General features: G+C 38.9%; 1 protein-coding gene across 4 annotated transcripts in view; it reads right to left on the reverse strand.

Moving 5' to 3' along the window:
• MYH10 (myosin heavy chain 10) overlaps positions 1-22,511 on the reverse strand; it is a 102,902-nt gene that overhangs the window by 43,756 nt on the left and 36,635 nt on the right. For 2 of the 4 annotated variants that reach the window (XM_075720036.1, XM_075720035.1), the window contains exons 4-6: positions 11,574-11,676; positions 5,511-5,540; positions 1,561-1,653 (exon numbers count right to left, since the gene is read on the reverse strand). In XM_075720036.1, the coding sequence (XP_075576151.1) occupies positions 1,561-1,653; positions 5,511-5,540; positions 11,574-11,676 (226 nt within the window). Of the gene's footprint in view, positions 1-1,560; positions 1,654-5,510; positions 5,541-11,549; positions 11,677-22,511 lie in introns of all 4 variants that reach the window. The other 2 variants (XM_075720037.1, XM_075720038.1) reach the window with 2 other exon arrangements.

A 22,511-nucleotide genomic window follows, 5' to 3' on the forward strand; every position in this document is an offset into this window, starting at 1 on the left:
TCCTATCCACTGCAAACTCGAGACTTTATTTTCTGAAACACAAGACAATACTGCCTTTGGTAGAAGAAAAAAGAAAAAAATTATTTGGCACTAGTCTTATTTCAGTCCTATCTGGTATTATCAGCAAGTAGGCAACAGGCTGGCATCCTCATGCTGCACGGTACAGTCAGTCAAGTCTGTATGGACTGAACAACAGCACTCCTCACTTTGTGGGAGGATATGTATTTTTTAAGTCAGGTTTTAAAATGGTTGTTAGTAAAGATTATTTTTTCTGCACAAGATGACACCATCTGGAGTGCATTATACTTGCTCCTTTATAAAAACAGAGCTGGAGCCATCTGAGTGATTATGTTCATGATGGCAATGCAGACTTCAATATAATACAAACCAGATGTTAACATCTTTTATGAAAAAAAGTATCCTCATTAAATTAGTACAATCTTTGATGGATTCAAGATGTGTAACAAAGTAGAATTATTATGCAGTGAAACCTGTTGATATTATAAATCCTATACAAAACATATAAGCATCTTGTAAATAATGTGGCTATAAAATTGTCAAAGTTGAATTTCTACAGTATTCTGCACTCCCTTCTTGATTGAAAAGGCTAAGGGATTTAGTCATACAGTTTTCCAGAGTCCTTATCACCAGAGCAGAGTTCATACACTATAAATCCAAGCAACTGTTGAAACATCAAGGCAGCCAAGAAATCTTTCATTTGTTCTGTAAATTTTAGTTTTGTTCTCACAAGAAAAAAGATTTAATACCTCCTATACAGTTTTAAAGCTGTGCTAAAAACATCTTTCCCCTGAAATAGGAGATGGATTCCCCCCCACCCCCACCCTTCAAAGGAAAGGAAGTTTTAAGAAATGGTAAATAGCTATTCAGCCTGAATTCCACCACTATTTTTAAAACTATGGAACACATCAAAAGTGTTAAAAGCGTTTATCTGTTCACATACTGTTTTGGTGGCAGAAGGCACTGACCCAACAAAAACATCAACCAGCTACCAAGAGTGCCCAACACCTTAAATAAGTCATACTGTCTTTTTGACTTTCCTTCAGTAAATCAGACAGAAGGGCATGGAAATTTAGAGAGGTTTTTATATGCAAGTCTTGTGCTTTTTTAAAAATTGAGGATGTTCTCTCTAAGTCATAGAGTCATAGCTATTGACAAGAAGGCTACATATTTAGCCAAATTCCATGTTGATGTCATGCTCCTTCATACTTTATAGTAGTTCAGCAGTAGTTTGTGCATGCAAGCCACAGTTTAGCTCTACAGCGTAACTATATTTGTTATACTATGAACACCACTGTCAGTTCAAGGATGGTTAAAGTTAGAAACTGGAAAAAATTGAAGCAAGTTTCACCAAGAGCCAGTGAGGATGCATCTTCAGTGACCCCAACACAATACAGAAAGCATCATAAGAGAACCTGAATTCATGGAGGAAAGAGAACAAAGAAAGCTTCTGATACTAATTAGACAAATTCCTAAAAAGGGAATTTCTCCATAAACAGTAATCCAGATTAATAGACTCTAAAGAGAAAAGGAGTAACTCACAAAGCGGGAGGAGTTGTCATTTTTCACTGTCTTTGCATTCCCGAAGGATTCCAGAATGGGATTCGCCTGAAGAAGCTGACGCTCCAGCTCCCCCTAAAAACCACACAAACAGAAAAATAAACAGACATAATAAGCACAGTATACAGGCAATTAAGTGTTCCTATATTCTGCTTCTTCCTGACAGTCATTTTATACCCAGGTTGTGGCAGTGATACCACCTTCAGAAGGGGGTTATCATTTTTCCCCTCACTTCCAAATCCACTGATAGACTCCTCCATCCAGTGAATAATGTGTTTTGGGTTTGGTTTTTTTTTGTTGGGTTTTGGAGGTTGTTTGGGGTTTTTTTGTTTTTTAAAAACACACACACACACAAACAGAGCAGTGACCCAATAGGACTTAATGGATGTTGAAAATCATTGAACATGGAAAAGAAAATTCACATTTAGGGCTAATGAAATTAGGCACAGACTTTGAGTGCTTAAGAGGAAAAACTGATTTAACTGTTTTAAGATTTTAGTGCAAGATTATTCTTAAACTACCTGTTTAGTGATTTAACAAATAGCTATTTTGCAATACCTATTTTCAAACTGGATTTCAAATCAGTGAAATACTCACTTTCAATCAGCCAGACATTCATATCATTGCAACATCTCTGACCTGAACGCGCCCGAGAAGCATGCCAGAATGGCATAATAGGAACTGAGCAATACCAAATATAAAGATCATTTTCAAATTGCTCAATTCAGCCAACATTGCTCAGTATGTTTAATGCATTTTTTTTAAACGTTTCTTTACGTTCAAGCCAATGGATGTAGAAATCAAAGTACTTATCTTAAGGAAATTGCACAACAGCTTTTACAATTGCTGTCCATGAGGAGGTCTGGTAACAAAAAAAAAAATCTGTGCTGCTTCCATGAGCCCAGGAGGCATGTATGTACATAGGAAAATATGATATTGACTTCCTGCTCTGAAGGATGGTTTAAAAAAAAAAGTGAAGCTGTCTGGAATATAGTCTCAAAAACTGACATTTGTGTTCATAAACCTGCTTTTTCCAATTATTTATAGCATACATGAATAAAGGCCCCAGACTAAGCATCAAAGAATGGGAAACCTACGTCTCTTAAGGCTTCCACGTGAGGTCAATTCTTACACAGGAATTTTTAAAATTCATTAGTTAACACCTAAAAGGGGCTTTCATTTGTATATTGAAATACATTTCGAGTCCTCCTGGAAACAAAAGGCTGCTCATTCTTTAATGTGACCTCAAGATATCTGCTCAAAATTTGTTTACTTCCAAATGTATTCCCTTTGGGACTACATACTCTTTGAAGTAACTAAAGAAGAAAAATGTGCGAGTCTTAGCCCAGAGCACACTAAACACTACACAGGCCACAGTGCCTATGCACTATATGTTAGGTCTGCCAACATTACAGTTCTCAGGAGCACTTTTAAATTGACAAAGAATCCACAATTGGAGAAAAACTAGATCCCTGTTATAACCACTATATGCATGTCTGCAATTTATATGCTGAAAGTTTCCTACATAAACACATCAGATAGTGGGAAAGCATTTGCTCACACCATTCCTTCTGTTCTCCTCTCCCAACCATGCTGTCAGCTCCTGCTAAGACACCAAGTATAAAAATGAGAAGCTTGCTTACCATGCTGTACACAGCTTGAAATAAACCACATTACGTATATTAAACACAGCAAGCATGTCACAGCTTACATTTTAAATTCTAGCTATTCTGGAAAAAAAAAAAGCACACTGACTTCAAAATTTGACACCTCCGCAGAACATCACTGTGCCACTTGAAAGCATCTCACTGCAGGCACACTTTGTCCATGCTTTAAAGTGCTTCTGTGTACCACCACCTTAATTTGTTTTTGTGCAGAAGAGCTTCTACAATGCATCGTAAAATAATTGTACTCAAATTCTCCAACTGAATGCAAAAAGTTCTTAGTAGTTCATTTTTACAATCATCTCTGAGGATTTGAAGAAAATATTCACTTGGGTCCTCAGATGTGGGCGAAAACTGTGAGAACAAACAGAGCGATCACAGCCTAGCCAGCCTCTGTGGTTTGTACTTGCAAGTAGACTTGTCATAGCCATCACTAAGAAACAGCAAACCTCTCGCACTATATTAAACGGCTTCTGATCTAGTAGTTTTCCTTTTTAGATGGATTGCTTTATAGCCAAAACCAATTCTCTTTTAGAACTGGTCAGTGTTTTGGAAAGAATGTAAATTTGGCCTATAGGCATATCTCCTACATAGGCATCTAAAGAGAACTTGGAAAAAGCAGTATTGCAGTGTTGTGGAAAAAGTAAAGTCATGCAGTATTTCATGCAGGACAACATTAAGATAAGGACAGGTTATTGTCTCAGTTTCAGAAAAACCAGCACCCCAGTGATTCAGTTCATTGTGAAGCCTGGGTGAGGCAGGGATATGTATGCTACTCACATACAACAGGGATCCAATCTGTAGTTCAAAATGACATTGAAACAGAAATGTTAATGATTATGGTTTATGCAGTAAAGAATTCTGGATTAGCATGCTTCCACTGATACATTTAAAATGTTTGCCAACAAACAGTTTATTTCAACCCTGACATGCTAACTCTAAGCAAAATGAGGGTTAACTAAACACTGCTCCATCTATTTTTGGAACAGAAATATTTTAGTAAAAACCCTTAGAATGAACTGAGGTTTGCAAGGAGGGAGGATTAGGTTAAATACTAAGAATGTCTGTAACTTCTGAAAATGAGACTGTGAGCTCAGATGCATGATTGGGTTACAGAGGTTTAACAAGTTAACACACACTAGCAAAGGCATCACAACTGTCCATGTGATTTCTTTTCACTTCCAATACACCAGACTTAACTTGAAATTTCTTTTATTATTTTCCTTTCCACTACAGTTTAAGTTGCACTACAGTCAGCTGTCAGAAAGACGTAAAGGGGAAGAACACAATCAGCTAAACTAACTCACAGTAGTTTCTTCAGTTACCAAGCCTTGGTTGCACCATACGGAGCTGTTGCAAAGCTTTTTCTTTATTTAAGAGCTTGTGCCCATGACAAAAAGGCATCACTTACCATCTCAGGTTAGCGAGTGGAGCATTTATCTTGCATAACATGTGGCAGCAATTGTTTATCTCTTTTCACAGTCTTATCCCCAACTTCCACCTAACCCTCATCTTTATGCTTCTTCACAAGTACACTCCATAGGACTCGGAGTACTGCACTTCCTGCTCTCGTACAAGAAGTTGGTCTAGAAAAGACTGACTACTGCTGCCCACAGGAAGAGGGGGATTAGGGGAGCAGGAAACAGACAACATTATCTGCATGTCAGCTCCAGCCAACCTGAGGAGTAAGAGCAGCTGAAGCTCAAACATTAATTCAGGCAGCAACACTGAACAGATACCACCATCACTCACACCACTTATCCTAGAAAGTCATGGGAAACACTTGATTTCAGAACAATTGGTTATGCCAAGCCTTTTACAGTTGAGATCAGAGTCTTACCAGGTTATCTGAGAAGCTATAAAAATACTCAGACAAAACAGTATATTAATCAAAAGAATTCTGTAGCTTCCATTAATCTCTTATTTAGTACTTTGTTTAATATTAAAAAAGTGTTCTGCACTCTCACAGCACATTAACCAAGTACACAGATAGCATATTGGAGAAGGTCAACTAGAGTGAGGGTGAACCTTTTGCTTCAGGACAGAGTAACACCACTTTAAAATGGTGAGGAGTGCTTTGCAACACTGAGGAACTTTTAAGCTGTTCACTAGTCCACTCTCTCAAAGCCAGTTAAATATTCACAAAGTTTACTATTAGCCATATACATCTACAAGATTTCCCACATTATAAATAGAAGTTGACAGAAAATAGAAGAATATATGTCAGTTTGCCTACATAACTTTAAAAGCGTAAAGAAAAACACTTGCCTGATGTTTCACGGGTTTAGGTGATTCGGGCTGTTCATTGCAAACAAACAAATGCATACGTTAGCAAGCAAGCATTCCAGCTGCAAGTTACATCCCAAATAATTAATGCCAGTAGGTTTAGTTTAACTATATACTCACTTAACAGGAACTGTTTAAATTAATTTTAGAAAAGAAGTTATTTGCTTGTCATTGCATGCACAAAATACTAAAACCTGTGTTTATGCAAAGGACTAATTCCAAATAAAACACAAGATGACAGATGGACCTTGGGCAGCAAGGAAAAAGGGCAATAGTTTAATTAGTTGTGCACTGCTTTGCACAGTTTTGCCAAACAACAACAAAAAACAAACCCACAACAACAAGTAGCTTTCTCTACAGCCTTAGTCACTGCAAGGTAGTTTTGTATGGATAAGATTATCATTATTCTTCAAAAATAAAAAAGTTATTAAAAAAATAAGAGGAAAGCAATACTTAGGGAGTCTGGCATTTTGATTTCACACTGTACCTGAAGTGTTTAAGAAATGCAAACCTACAATCGAGACAGCAGCTTTGTTTGTTTCTTTCAAGAATGACTGTCTACATGAGAAGCAGCAAAATCTTAAGAAACTGGAAGACCTTAAAATTTTGCCAGAAAGCAGGGTAAATGGAACATGAATGTAATAAAGTAAAATAAAAACCCTCTAAATTCAAGTTTGCACAGTTTCTGCAGAAATTTTCTATTCTGTTATTATTTCCTTGGCTTAGTCTGCAAGATTAATAATCTTGAGCTTCACATCAGAGAGCCTATGGAGAAAATATTGTGAAACACACACACACCAAGAAATTTCCATACCAAGCCAGATGCACACTTCCTCCATTTACGTCTATTATTTTAAACAACTAGCACTGTCTTAGTGCAGAATAACAGACTTTGACAGAGGTCTGTAAAGCAGCTGAATAAGCCAAACCGCTGCCAGCTAAGTGATGTGAATTTTGCAATGCTGCATCATACCTGCTCAGAAAACAACTCAGGCATCTGAAAAAAGGTTAGATGTTTCAGTATGAAACTACCACTCCTACTGTAATAGCTAGAGAGGGACAGGTACACCTAAGAACCTAGGAGGCATTTCATTTGCTTATCTTCAGACAAGATGATCTGCTCTCTCAGGGTGTCCATTTCTGTCCTCACTAGAAACAGAACTGAGCATAATCAGGCACATATTTAACTTCTCTGTGTTTAAATTAGGGCCATTAAAGCTCATCTGGGAAGTCTTCACTAAGGGGAGCTTCAGTCTGCATGAGTTTACCCAAGATCCTGTACTTCAATTATGTTTAAATTTAATTTTGTTTATAAACAAATTAAACAATTTAACTTTCCAGCTACAAAGGCAAATGCAGTCACTGAAAGCAATCCTTAACCTGAAACTACCAGTAATTATTTCTGAAGTTTAAAATGGCACCACCATGAAAGCTGGATTTTAGTGAAAATAGATAAGGTTTGGAGTGGGAAGGCTTTGGGGAGAAGGGAAATGAACAGAAGTCTAATTCCGTTCATCTGAACCAGGGATACATAGCACCAGGATGACTGGAAGTGGAAACAGTGGTGGATAGATGTAGTTAGTTATAGAACTTAACTACTTCACATACTACCATGATTGAAAATATCTGCTGATTTCATGTATTTGACCATGAATCAGGTCCATGTACATCCATAGTCTACAAGTACAGCTGAGAGTGTTCCCCAATCTCATACAGCCTGTAGAACATGCAAGTTCACGGCAGCCCCTGGGCAGTAAGCAACAACCAGCACTTTTCCTTCTTTTGGAAAGCTATGTATGCAATTTTTTTCCTAATTATTTCTATATTTTGCATTGACTTCTCTCCCCATCCAAAACCACAGTTTGTAAACTAAAGCAGAACCCAAGAGTCAGAATTAAGACTCACTACTTAACCATATTAAAGTAGCTCTAACACATGCATTACCACCACAATTTCATTCTTTTCTTTCCCATCTCACTTGGCACATATGGGAATGATAAGCCACAAAGCTAAGCAGTTTAGAAGTCTCATTTTCCTCGCTACCCTCCTTGCTTCATCTGTCCAAAACCCTCTCTAGACACATCAGCCTCCTCCCCACACTCATCAGTTACTTGTCCTTGCTCTCTTCCTCTCCTCTTATTCTAAAGATCCTTTTCTCCACATCTCCTGAGCCTACAGAAGAATAATTGAGAGCAAAGGTGAGAGAGGCTCCTACATGTGGCCTAGTAGCATGGGATAGCTGACCAGACCAACAAATACCAGCATGGGTCACCTTTGGTCTGAGACACCTCAGCTAAAGCACAGTGGTTGCCTTTATAAAGCTGGTCCATGCATGGCACAGTTATCAACTGAAGAAAAACCACAATATGCTTGGTGCAGGTAAAATATTCAGATTTACTGGCAAAGTTTTTAACACCACCAGCCCACCCCCTCCAAATTCTTTAGAGCTCAAACTTATTGGATGCGAAGCTAAAACTTTCACTTATTTACAACAGATATCTTCCATCTTCTCTTCCTTGCTACATGCCGACTAGGACTGTACGTGTGTCAGTTCTGACTCTCAACCAAGCACACTACAGACAAGGATTCGGGCACACTTTCATCCCACCTTCAGTCTTTAGATGAGCCTATGTTTATAGCTCACTGCCAAGTACTTCTCCCTCCCCTCCATTACTTGGCTCTAGAAAGCAGTGTCTCTATTCCTAATTTGTCTCTATTCCTAATTTAAGGGACTACCTTACTCTCACCTAGCTCTGCCAATTCCTACCATTACTAAAGGTTCTCTTCTGCATTTTTACTGTCACCACCTACCATTTCCTAGCACAGTGCCCAAGCCAATACCTTTAATATTCCTTGGGAACAAACAGGAAATTAAACTGTAGTTACAGATTCAAACACTCAAAACCAAGGAAATGCTAGTATTAAGGTTGTTCAGTGCTGCAATTCCACCTTCCGTGGTTACAATGTGCTATTGACTCAATTTCCCACAGGACCCCTGTCTGAGGACAGTCACTAGCTGTTAGGAAAGAGGGCTGTTGGGAAAGAGAACTCACATGGACAAGCAGCTGAATGCCGAGCATGAGGATGCCCAAGGGATGGGTAGAGCTCCTACATGATGCTCCTTGCATAAGCAGAGCATTTCACAATCAGCGCTGCTGCAGAGTGTACTTGGTGAGCATCTGTGGCATGGCAGAACATCAGTGCTACTCTGGCCATGGTCTGAGGTGTCAAACTGGGGGCTACATTTGTTTGTAATACTCTTACAGCACTCTGTCAGGCAAAACAGACAAAGTTAACCCTAGACTTCAGAACAGTGTTGGGAATATAGTTATTCATTCATCAGCATACAAATTGCTTCATAAAAAAATCCATGCAGCATTCAGAACAGTCTCTGATAATTATTTGTAACAGGATGGATAAAAATAAATCCATGACTAGCAGTCTATTTAACAAGCCTATTTAGCATCTTCTCTGTGCACAGGATAATGCAAAGTTTGTACAGATGGGTACTATGGATCACTGCCAGCCCTCTACACTTTTCTAATGAATATGTAAACAGGAACAAATTAGGGCTGCATATATAAACCCAATTCTGACACTTCCTAACTTTTGAGTATTAGGTGTGTAGATTAGACATTCTTTGTCTGCAACATATAAATAAAAATGAATTGTTACAGAACAAGGGAGACTCATTTATATTTTCAAAACTCTTTTGGTTACACAAACATTCTGCATTTTTCGTAAACATATATTCAGCACTTACTATAGTACTGCATTGAATGACGTACACAATCAAAGTATCAAACTTTCATTCAGGACAATACCCTATTATTTTTACTGTGCCTAAATTATGTTTTACAAAGAATAAAAACTTTTCCAGTCTTCATCACAACAGTCATCAATGGTTCATGAAGCAGCTGATTACAACAACCATCTTCAAACCTCTTTTGAGATGAACACCACCATCCCATTTGATCACACTGGTAAGTAGAGAATTACATTGCAGTTCAACCAGCAATTTAAATGGAATTAGCCAACACTGCATTTAAAAGGGCAATTTATCCTTCCCTTCACTGACATCTTCCACCCCAGCTTTCTCCTTTTCTGTGCCTTCACTTCAATACCAGTCATGCAGCCACACAAGAAACAGAGGAAACTTGTTTCGTTTAAAGCCAGATGGACTTTAAGACAACAAGTTTGAGCCTGCATCAGTCTCCAAGCCCAGTGAGTGGCCACAGGAACTGTTACACTGACAAAGCTCAGAAAGGGGTACTTCTTTTGGCAGATGTACTGGGGCACAAAGTGCTCATGGAAACACAGCATGAGAAGAGCCAAATAAACATGGAGTACTTTTTAAACAATCAAAAATAGGGCTTCAAGTGGTTAAGCACTGGAACAGGTTTGCAGAGAGGTTGCATAATCTCCATACCTCAAGATTTTCAAAACTGAGCTTTACAAGGTCTTGGGCAATGTAATCCAACTTTGAAGGAAGGCACATTTTGAAAGGAGGCTAGACAAGAGGCTTCTAGAAGTCCCTTTCAACCTGAGGTATTCCAAGTTGTCACTAGTACATTTAGAAGTACTTGGTACGAACCCTGCACAATTCCCCTTCTCTGCATAATTCCCTTCTCCCCCCAAAAGCTGTAGGCAATTTTACTCCTGTAGAAATGGAACAAAAAAGTGCTGGTTTTGTTCAAGACTGCACAGCGGTAAGGCCAAGAATATTGATAAATCAAATCCTACACGGAAAAGCACGTCCGATGAATGATGTTCTAAACAGCATTCCCCAGAGCCACATATTCTCCCAACACACAAGACAATGCCATGAACATACATGTAATACTGCTGATACTCCAATCATAAGAAACTTCCTTCTAAGGCCTGTAACTGATGTGGACACAACCTGCAGCACACTCAGACTGCATGATGAATACTCAGACTAATTTTGATCTTTTCTGTGTGATAAACCAGCAACAGTTTGAATAAGTACCTATGCATAGGGTCACATTATTTGCTGTTGATTAGAGCAGAGATTCAAGTTTCCCTATACATTTAACTAGATTTCTCCAAATCTACCTGCAGAGCAATCTTTCCTTCTCTCCCACTTCAAATGCTTGCCCGCCTTTCCTTCACAATTGGTCAAAACTCATCTCCTGTTTTTCCAGGAGTTTGAGTCTTGACACATTCGAGATTGTCTTAACATTAAATGCCATGCACTGGAAATTACAGAAATTGTCACTGCTAAGTCAGATGATACAGTTTGAAAGCTTCGAACCACCAGAGACACCTATGCTACTACCGTAGCAAGGCAGGCATACACCAGTACTCATTAAAGCAAGCTACTTGGTTGTATCAAAGTTGAATTAATACTTCACTGCAAAGAGATCCAAGCGCTCATGGCAACAGATATACAAACCCATTCATATTTTTTAAAGCAAAGAATTGCTAAAAATTCAGTGCAAATTTTGAAGTCTGGCAGTAAATCTGAAGAAAGTTCTATGTAAATCAGAGTTAGTGACAAGTTACCAAAACCCACAAGATTCTCTGACATAAGTGTTGTTTGTAATGTAATAAAATTTGAGCTTTATTAACCGCTGACTTCCAGATATAGCAAGTCTACAGCAGTTTAAGCTTGATGATTTTTCCCACCTCCAAGTTAATTTTTGAAAGAACAGAAAAGCTTGTTCACAATGTAGTCTTGAAAACTGCATCTAGTGGGAACTAAATTCACTAAGAATTGCCCAAGTTAATTAAATTTTTTTGAAAAACGGAGTTTACTGCATCAGAAAGCTTTGATACTGTTTCCAGTTACAATGTTTGCATAAAGGCTTTAATTTTACAACAGAAGGTAAACAGCTAACATTAACTGGAAATTTTCATGCAACTGCTCATTTCAGCCACTACTAAAGAGAAAATAATGGTGAAGACAAAATTATGTGGATTTCATTACAGGTTATCTTTAATAAAAAAGTTGTGGGGTTTGTAATGCAAAGATGGTAGTTCTCAAAAAGAGCAAAAAACAAATGAGAAAATATCCCAACTTACAGGAATATTATGGTCCTTTCTTCCTTTATGGGAGGAAGCAACATGAGCAAGGTATTGAATAACCTTCTTAGTGTTTTCAGTCTTCCCGGCACCAGATTCACCTCTGCAAAACATTTCAGACATTTTCCTTCAAAATTTATTTTCAACAACTTATCAATCCTTTGTTTATAGCAACCTCATTTCATTCCATTTATGGCTTTGACTACACAACAGACCTTCATTAACCATCTAAAACCAAAAGCACTGATGTTGCAGGGTACTACAAAGTATTTGTTTTAAATACTTTCTTCATCCTAAAGATCTCCTTAGTATTAAGATGTCGATACAATGCATAACTTTAGTTTGATTAAAAGCTTTTGACTATATGCCTGAATTCCTTTGTTACCTTAAATAACAAGAAACAGATTTGCCCTCTGCCTTGATCACAAGGCCAGAGACAGAATTTTTCAGAGTGCAGATACATATATTTTTTTTTAAAATCATTATATACATATATACACACAGACACACTTTTATATTTAGTATCATTTTAATATATTTTATATTCCAGGAGCTGGTTATGAGTTGATGGAAACATTCAGCATCTTTAGAAAACAGTTTCAAGGTACAGTAAAGCACAATTTAAATAGATTCTTTGCACTGCTCATCGCAGACTTAGCTAGTTTGAAAATATATTTGTGGCCATGGAGCTACATGAATTCATTAAGAAATGAATTTGTTAGTGCAGTACTGTACTGGTACAGTATGCAGATTAATAAAGACAGCAAATGCACATTTCATTTTTAAGACAGAGGCAGATTTAAAGCAGAACATGTTTAGACAGAATTTATTGCAAGGTTTGCATATGGGATATTCTAGGCAGGAAATGTGGCCAAGTTCACACCACAGCAATCACAAATGATGTTACTACAGCTTTTTTTTTTTTTTCTTTCTTCTTTTTTCCCCTTTCTGTAAAACCTAGGTCTGGTCTTTGGATAAATCTACACATCAAAGGGATGACCAGGTCTAACTTAGCCAAGATTCAATCAATGGCAGTAAACTACTAGAGAAAGATCCCATTTCAAGTGAGACAGTGACCACCACTGGCAACTCTGAAGTGGGAAGCTAAAAAGGATTTTATTAAGGATTTTATTATGGGGATTTGCATGGAAAGAATGAAAGTACTTCTGTCATTCAACAGTTGTTCAGAAATTAGTTTGGAAGCAAACTACTTTGTAAGTAACAAGGACATGTTTTGTGTGCTTGCACATTTCTCAGCTAGATACTTATAATGGAAGTGTTAATTTACCGGGGGGAATTTAAGCACATTCTTTTGCAGTCTTCATAAATACCTTCCTCCACCATGCTGCATACCCCAGTTTTGTAGCTAGTCTGCATTTCCTTTGGTATTTAGTACATTCAGACCTGCACTTCCTGATCAGATAGGCAGCTTAGAAGCACCCCTATCCTTACATTACACTTAACATCTGCAAAAAGGAGACAATATAGCACTTAATATTTCAACTGTTCATATACAGAAAGGATACTACCACAGATTTTCAAAGAGAACAGACTCAATCTTGTTTCTTCTTACCTTCCAATCCTCTTAAATCATGGAAACCCCACAGGACAACTGAATAGCAGAGGTGACCTCTTGCTAAGAGATGGGAGTGTGTGCATTTCTCCATCCATGAGCAAGTAGTAATGGGGATTGAAGCAGCTCACTCACAGCAGCTTAGCAAACTCATCATGGAAGAGTAGCCTACAAGAGCTAGGTGCGAGCTTCAGGTAAAACAACTCATCTGTTTGACCTGACAGAACAGTATCAGCCCCTATGTTTTGCAGGAGAAAACTTATAACTGAAAACACTGAACAATATGATTCTGCTGACAACCTGTGAGACATTTATCATAGCCTCAGTTACCAAATTGTGGCCTGCAATACTAGAGGGTTAACCAAGGCACCCGATGTTATTGATGGCATCTGCTTTTCAGAAGCAACTACATCAACCTGTCTAAAACCATTTTTTCCACTTTTCCTCACAACAAGACAAACATCATTGGAAAATAATACAGTGTGAAAGATTAGAAATCACTGTACTCAATGACTCAAAACTTCCCAGAGATAGAGAGGAAACTTGTTGACTATGCTAGCTTTGCACACTGCATGAAGAAACTTGGAAGGTATTACCTGAAGAGCTGGTTAAAAAGAAGATTACTCTGAGAATTAGCTAATGAATAACTGGATTTCCTTTCTGCCAAGATACCATCAATATGCAATACAGAAACTGGATGTACTTTGGGACTGCTACAAGTGGAACAACACACTGACTCTTAATGAAAAAAACCAAAACCCAAAACATTTCTACCTGGCCCAGAGTCATCACATGCAAGACAAATGTGAAGATTGATAAGCAGACGAAAAGACCTCAGATGCCAGTTCTTGCTTCCCAAATATTTCTAGTTTCCCTTTTACTGCAGTGTTTACATTAACATAATTCATGACTATAAGCAATAATAAAAGTAGTCTTGCCTGTTTCTAGATGTGTATTAAAATATGTTTAATGCTAAAACTATTCCAGCAGGTAAGAAGTACAGCAAAATATATATTTACATTTTAAAACAATACAATTTGTTCTTATTGTCATCACAGCTTGGTTGTGCCTTTAAAACTAGATAAATAATCTTTTCTGTCAAATTACAGAAACAAAGCTTATTGAATTTGAAAGGAGGAAAATCTACTCTGGCACATCCAGTGAGGAAAAAGTAGTACAATAAATACAGTCCAGATGTCAACTTTCTAAAAGGGCAGCACACAGTTTTAGAAGAGGCTACTAATCAACAAGCTTTTCTGGCACACACAGCAGTAGAGCTTCATACAGCACAGGAAGGTCAAAAGCTTGCAATACATTCCTTTTGCTAAAAACACCTTTAAATCTAATAGTGGGTTTTTTTAGCGACAGTCTCTATGCAAGTTCTCATTCAAAAGCAACACTAATGGATGTTATCATCCTACTTCTCCTCTCCCTGGAGCTTGCAAATATGCCAAATATTTCCTGCAGGATACAGTGTTAGATACCTCTGCTGCCATATACTATAAAAGAATTAGAAGATTTAGGATAAAGTCCTTTTCATTTATAGAAATAATGACATCTGCACACTTTAGTTCTTTCCCAGGAGTGCAAGCACACAGATTGTAAAAATAAATTAAAATCTTCTACCTCTATCAACCTGCCCAAAAAAGGTAAACTTTTAGTAACACTATGTACAATATTTATGGAATGGAGATGGTATCAAAGCTAAAGATTAACTTTTTCAAAACTTTGTTTTAATACAACTCAATTAATATGTTACCATAAATTAAACAACTAAAACCCTTGGCTGAGATCCTAGCTTTACTTCAGTCAACGGCAGCTTTGCTAATGACTTCAGTAGGGTCATAATTTCACCTCCTTTATTTCAGTTTCAATTCCAGTACTAGTAGAAACAAAACTTTATGAGCCTGAATTGAAATGCTGTATCAACTCAAGCCATGGGCTATGCCAAACAGTGCATCCAGTAAGCAAACCATCTTTAGCAACAGCCTCAAGTTGGAGGTATAAAGTTAATCCATCAATTAACTGAAGGATCTCTCCCTTACAAACTATGTTATAGACAGGTCAAATTAAAATCTGACAGTCACTGGTAAATTTATTCAGCATCTAGAGTTAAAGTGCTTTTCCCTACAGCAGTAAAGCTTCTGCTTCAAGGAAGCTTCAAGCACATTTGAAACAGGAAAAGCTTAGCTAGCATGAGCACTTTAAAGTTTTTACATGGTTTAAAATTCATTGCATGTAAAGCTATAGTGTCATTTTCAATAAAGGAAAGTACTCTCCAGGCAAACTTATCTCAGCTACAATTTGGTTAGCAAAAATTAGCAACTGACTTCTCAACCAGATGCAGTTTTTTTTTCCCTGAGCAACATGAGCCCAGATCTTGCACAGAAATAAGAGCTATTTCCTCTTCTAGATGGCAATCTATTCAACAAACAGGCAAAACAAACACAGCAGAAGATAACTCACAGGTTGAAGTAAACTGGCAACAGCCAGGAATGGAAGCAGGTCTTCTGACTTCCAGGAGAGCAGTGCGCTCTTCCCATACAGCCCACTTAAAATGGCAGTTATTCTATGAACAGGTCAAATGCCTGTCTGGGAAAGACCTATTCTAAGGTGAAACAGTACTAAAACAGTTGTTTTCCTTATTGTCAAGCAGGTTTGAAGCACCTAGACATCTTCCTGTGATAGTTATAGCACTCAGTATGGCAGGACAAGGCAACACCACTTCTTCATGAATTGGCAAATGCATTTCTGGATTTTATGGAAGTCATATTAGTTTAGAAGTTGCTTACTGAAGTCCCACTGAGAGGACTGGCACCCTTCCTACCACCACCCAGCTAGCCATTAATTTCACTAGCAGATCGGGGCTACACAGGACATACAAAATGTCATGCCATGAGCCACATAAGACAGAAGGACACAAAAATGTGTGTACAAAGAAAAAAGACAGACTTTTCCTCATCTTGCTACCTGTGCACAAAGCCCCTACTGCAAACTAACAATATCTGTGAGGATAAGCATCTGGAATACATTAGGATGGTCAGATGCAGTTAGTGCCATGTACCCCATTACAGATCATCTTCGATTTAAATTAAATTACTAAAAAACTAACCAAACAAACCAGTATTTTCCATGCTAGGGGTCTGGTTCACTCAAAGCCTTCCCCAGGAGTTTCAGTCTATTTCTATCATTCCTGATCAGCAACAAGCCCTGGGATGAAGTTCATCTGGGAGCAGAAGGTTCTTCTGCAAAGGAGAAGTGGCACCACTACCTCGGCACCTGGGCAAGATCTCCTCCATGCCCGCTCTCACAAGACACAGGAATCCCAACCTGCCACTCACAGGTCCTGTGGCCAGCAATTCCTTGTTTCATACAAAGCACCCACTTACATAAGGCATCAAAACATGAAAGTACACACTTAAATTGTTTGTAGGAGAAAGTAACCACGTAAGTAAGAGCCCCAACAACAGTCTTTTGTCCTTCTCACAACAGCAGTTGCAAAGAACAGAAGAGTCACTTATTCTCAGACACAACTGAGCAGATCTTCTGCCAGCTACAAATTAACAGATATTTACAGTCAAGACCTGTAATTAAAAGGATGCCTTAATGACTTTGCTAATTTTCCGAAACGAAGAGGTATAACTGACAGTTTGGACTAGTGCAGAAGAATCACTAATTGGCTTTACCATTTACAAATCTGCTTTATAGCTCCTTCATTTCTCTCTAGATGCTTCGCATCATCTCAACACCAGTTATCTAGGGAATGTTACAAGCTGGACTCTAGCCAGAGGTTGTATACAAATATGCTTGGTATTTGCTGCTGTTGTCCTTTAATAAGCAGCCTCTATTCCCTCCACACCCCACCACTCCTACTGAAGCCAGTATTAGATATCCTTCTATGGCTTCAAGCATCTGCTAAATGACTGTTTATCAAGCCCAGTCTCAGTTTTGAGAATACCATAAGCTTGTGGTAAGATTCTCCAATTTAGAACATACTAGCTTAAAAAAGTACAGTGTAGCACATTTTCATATTTGACTTTCCAAAAGTCGCCTTGCAGCTAAAGACAACAAAGCCAGGAAAGGTTTGGATGTTTCTCAGATTCCTAGTACACCACAACAGAAATTTCTTCATCTTGGTCATCAGCCTCCAACAGCCTGGCATGCCCTTTTAACATTAACAAACAGCAATAATCAAAGAGAAACAACAAAACATCAGCCCTTGCAGCTTCTCAAAGAAAAAAAAAGCCTACAAAGCTGTTCATTACAACTTCACATCTTACAGAAATTAAGAAATGTACAGTGAGGTATGTGCACATTGCGAAATCAGCACCACTTTTCTGTAATTGATTTCTTATGGATACTGGGTTAATAATGTACTTAAGTTAACATGAAGTTGCTGGAACTACATATATTTTCCTTCCTTTTCAGCAAGCTAAGAATTTACAGACAGAAGATCACAAACAAATTAGGCTTTCATCAATGACTGATAAACTGTCCAATGGATTTGGGAACTGCAGATGTATGTGCCTGTGCACATATCTGGGTTTTCCAGTTGGTGAAAAGCCAAAGGGCACATAAGAAGTCACATCACTACTACCTGAGGAAATCAGGGTTATACCATGGAGCAAATGCATGGAGATACACCAGAGTCCTTCTGGACATGGGAAAATGACTTTTGGTTCACTGAGAAAAGCCTCTCTATAATAAGTAATTTCATCAAAAAGTTTATCCTATAAACTCTGTCCCCAGGGCTGAAGTACCAACCAATTTACAAGAACAGACATAGTTGGAGGAAACAGGAGGGAGTACAATGAAACAAATAGAAGATGAGAAGAAAGGAAATTGTTTCATAAATATCCGTAAGATTATATGCCACTAACTCAGAATAAAGCCCTGTAGACTAGTCTCCACAGCAATGTGATTGTCTATATTTGGTTCCTTAAAAGATGGAGAGTAGAAAGGGAAGAGAACAGAAGGTAACAAAAAAAAAGGAGAGGAAGAAGGCACACCATTTTATGTTCAAAGACAACTCTTATTTCTACAGTAAGACCAGGAAGACATCTATGTAATCATGTCTGGATTGGAGAACTGAATGACAGCCACATCAGCAGGCAATCTGAGTAATACCCTCCTGAGAACAAGCTTCCATGTTAGGTGAAGGACAAGATGTTAGGCTGAGACAAGCATCCAGAGAACACAGCAGTGGGTTCCACCACCCCACCTCACCCCCCGTATTAAGTTTGACTTTTAGAAAGTATTACTAACTTTAAGATCACCAGTTTTAGCAAAACTCCTCATCCTTAGGGCATGTCAGACCCCAAACTCCTCATGGAACATCAGCAGGTGATGAAGTTGAGACAGGAAGCGTCGAAGTAATCCCACTACCTTCAAAATAATGAGATGTGATAAGAGGCATGCTTGGAGAACCATCCATCAGGCTAGCCCACTCCACACAGTGCATTTAGATGAATGCCTGTATCTCCAGCATTTCAATGGAATACAGGTTATTCTTCAGCACAATTCCCTTTGAGGGAAAAAAATTAAGATAATTCTCAAACTGTATTCCTCAAGAAGTTCCACCTGCATGCACCGTCTCTCAACAGGTATACTGCCTGCATACCGTCCTGTCATGCAATGACTACTCTCTACCAAATGCTGAACCAACTTGGATCATTAGGCACTGTTACTCCTGAGGCAAAGTGTGAACAAAGCTCCAAAGTGTCTACATAATATCCAAGATAAGAAATTCTTTAATGTAGCTACAAAAGTGGTTTAACTATGTTAGAAAATACACAAAATAACACCCTTGCAGTTTCTTGACATGTCTGGACACAGCTAGCTATTTACTGGAATAGTGACTGCATGAAGGCAACAGCAGACCTTTCAGGGGAAACAGACTGGCATTTCCTAAAGATCTGGACAGGTGAAAACAATGAAACAGCCTCAACCCCAGATTTAAGTTGCACATTTTCATGCCTAGGGTAAAAAATACCATGTGTACCAGATATAAATCAGGATTCAGTTGTCTATTCAGTCCAGAAGGATCAAAAGCTTAAGGTTATCTTGCAGGTGAAGTAATTACAGCATTGAAGACAAAAGCTTAAAGGTTTTTCAAGGTAAGTATGAATGGATCGGACATTCACTAAGTTAGAGCTAAACAAAAGAAGGCATCTGGAAAAAGTGCAAGATGGCCTTTGTAGAGGAAGAACTGAAACCAAACCCAAAGGCTTGAAATAGCACCAATCTTACACTTAACAATGGCCTTGAGAGCAGCACTCCTGGCTGTCAAGAAAAGGGGGCTGGATCCAAAGACCCGGTAAGGTGTGATTCAAATACTATTACTTGAGAGCTGACCTGGCCCCCTACTCTAAATGCCATGGAAGGTAAAAAACCCAGGAAACTTGATCGACTAGAGGAAGGGAGAGATAGGTGAAGATGCTAACCAGACTGACCTTCATCAAGCAATAGGAAAGACTTATCTCCAGATATACTTAAAGACAATTACGGTCAAGGCAGTTGGAGACTGGAGAATGACAGGCACACCACAACTGTCCACTCATCTAAAGTGCACAAGTCAAGGGATGTTTTCTTTCTCACTAGCTAGCTTGAATCACTCCTACCGGAGAAAAGAAAAAGTGTTCTGTGAACTTTCAGCTCTACTAAAGATCAGGGTCAATCAGATGATCCAGGTCCTGAGACAACAAGTTTGGGATGAGAAGACGTCTCAAGCCTTTTATGAACTGCCAAAGCAGTTTCTGAAACCACCTCCAACGCAGTTAAGACACACTCCTTCTACCTTATTTATTCCTGCCTTAGTCCAAGACCTGTAAAACCAGTGACACAGAAGGGAAACACACACAGTTTACCTCTTAACCACAGAACCAGCAATGCAAGAAAAGTCCTGGACACTAGCCCACTCTTGATCAAAACAAGAGACCTCCTTTTAGCCTGCTACAAAAGGGAATTTGCCATAGCCTTTCCCATTCATGAAGAGGATTTAACATCCCAGCCAGCCACATGTCAAGTACTGAGTTTATAATGCAAACCTGACAAAAGAATACAGCTCTCCCATGAAGCCCAGGGAGAAAACCATGTTAAGGACAGTACCACATCAGACAGCCGTCTTTATTTGTTCAAAACATACATGCAGGGGAATACAAATGGTTTTGATGGCACTTCTCTCCAACGTGGACACAGAGCTGAAAAGCAGCCTAAGGCAAACCTATTTTAAGAGAAAAGTGTTTATTAACCTGAACAGCAGTCTGGTAACCCCTACTATCCTTTTATATAGTCAGCATCTAAATGGTGCTGAAGGTTAGACAGTGTTAATAAGGTCTCCTGGGCTATAGTGGAACTTTGGTGTTCAACTTCAAGATGACAGAAACACCTTGAATCATAGCATCTATCACATAATATGTCTTCATATTCTCAAAAGGTAAGACCTAGACTGGATGGTCTTTGGTCCTGTACATCCAGTTTGGAGATACAATGCCTTACCATTCATAATTCTGAGGCCACAGATCTGACCACATTACTGAGGAAATTCATATTTCCTTGTTAACCATGTTTGGTGACATTGATCTTTTTAACCTGGTTTTTCTTTATACTGCTGTGTAAGTACTTCAGGAAGAAACGCAAGTTAAAGTGTCAAGACAGCCAACAGAGCCTAGAATCTGTTGCTCAAACTCAGCTTTATTAAGAGTCTGCCATACTTCTATTAAATGTTGCCTTTAACACTGGTACAACCAAGGCACTGAATTAAAGGTAGCAACACTTGTCCAGTGTCATGGTACTAATAGTTTCAATACTTAGTTTTCCAATTCAATTCCAGAACAGTGTTGAAATCTTCAGAGATATATTGTTCACTTAGCACCAGCTTCTGGAATTTTACATGGAGCAGTAGATTTGTCACCAAACATTTTACATGTCCAACAGAAGAGATATCCTCAGGGCCATCTCTGAGGGTCTTAATATTAGGACTGCACTCAGAGCAGTCCCCAGCAGCTCCAGACTTCACTACTGGATATGGTCACATTCTCCTGAGGTCTGACTGTAAGGACGTGTGCCCATTCCCAACCCCTCTCCATCTGGAAGCAAGCATCTCTCTGCAAATGGATGTACAGCGAGCAGCTTTTCAACTGCTTAGCCAAGATGCGGAACCTATCACAAGATCCAGCACGCTGAAGTGTGCTGTACCAGATTTAAAACAGGGTTCAGTTGCCTATTCAGTACAGAAGGATCAAAAGCTTATGGTAACCTTATAGGTGAGGTAATAACAAAATTGAAGGCAAGAGAGCTTAAAGGCTTTCCAATTTGCAAATGAACAGATCAGACATTCACTAAATCCTGTAGCACTGCCATTCCAGCCTTTGTGGTCTCAGCTGACCATGTAAAGGAGTGCAAGGTTCAGGCACAGAACATGAAGCTACTTAAAAAAAATTACCTGGGGCAAGCACATACTGCCAAGGCATTCAAACACACAAGAACAAAGTATTTTTTTTCTCTCTGGGATCCCATCCTTGCTTTGAGGGCTGTTTCGTACATTGCACATGAAGCAGTCATCACATGAAAACAGAAGTCCTACTAAGAGCAGGAACCACAGACCTAGACAAGCCTGTGTTAACTGGATCAACTTTTATCTTAGCTACACAACCGTATTTGCTTCTGTGTCCTTAGGCCCCATGAATCTTGTATTCATAGTACCCATAGTTGAAAAAAGCATAGCTTGAAAGGATCCACCTTCAGTCTTGTATAGAGTCTGACAGTTAAGGCAGTTTTGTAGGAAGCAGGAGATGAAGCTTTGAATCCCTTCATGTCAAGAAGGAAACTGAACCTAGGTCTCTTTCCAGCAATTAATCTAACCATCAAGCTATTTCAGGAAGCAGGCATCCTCACAAACTATGGCCTCAATGCAGCTGGCATGCACTGGCACACAGTATGGTCAACTGATCACATAACCAAGTCAGAGGTATGCAAGCTAACAATCTTCCCTCTCTCCCTCAGATAATTGAATATGTGAAGTTATACCCAAGACTGCTAAGTGCAAGTAGTTTCAGAATGGAGCCAATGTGTAGTTTCACAACACAGATGAACCATCCTAACCCACAGGCTGCTACCAACAAGGACAGTTCCCTCCTGCATGTTCATACCTCCTGCTTCAGACTAGTACCCCTCTAAGCCCACAGAGTTCAGAGCCAGAGAACTAAACTGCTGAAAAGCATCATTTTGTGGCAAGGTTGGTTTTCTGCCAGCTTTGGTTCCTGAACTACCTTATCATGTTGGCTGCCAATCCCCAATACTAGCATAAGAGGCTGCAGAAACACACAGCCTGTGTGGGAGAGGAAACTGCATCACCCCTTTTAACA

This window comes from Pelecanus crispus, chromosome 12, assembly GCF_030463565.1.
Source record: "Pelecanus crispus isolate bPelCri1 chromosome 12, bPelCri1.pri, whole genome shotgun sequence".
NCBI classification, from domain to species: domain Eukaryota; kingdom Metazoa; phylum Chordata; class Aves; order Pelecaniformes; family Pelecanidae; genus Pelecanus; species Pelecanus crispus.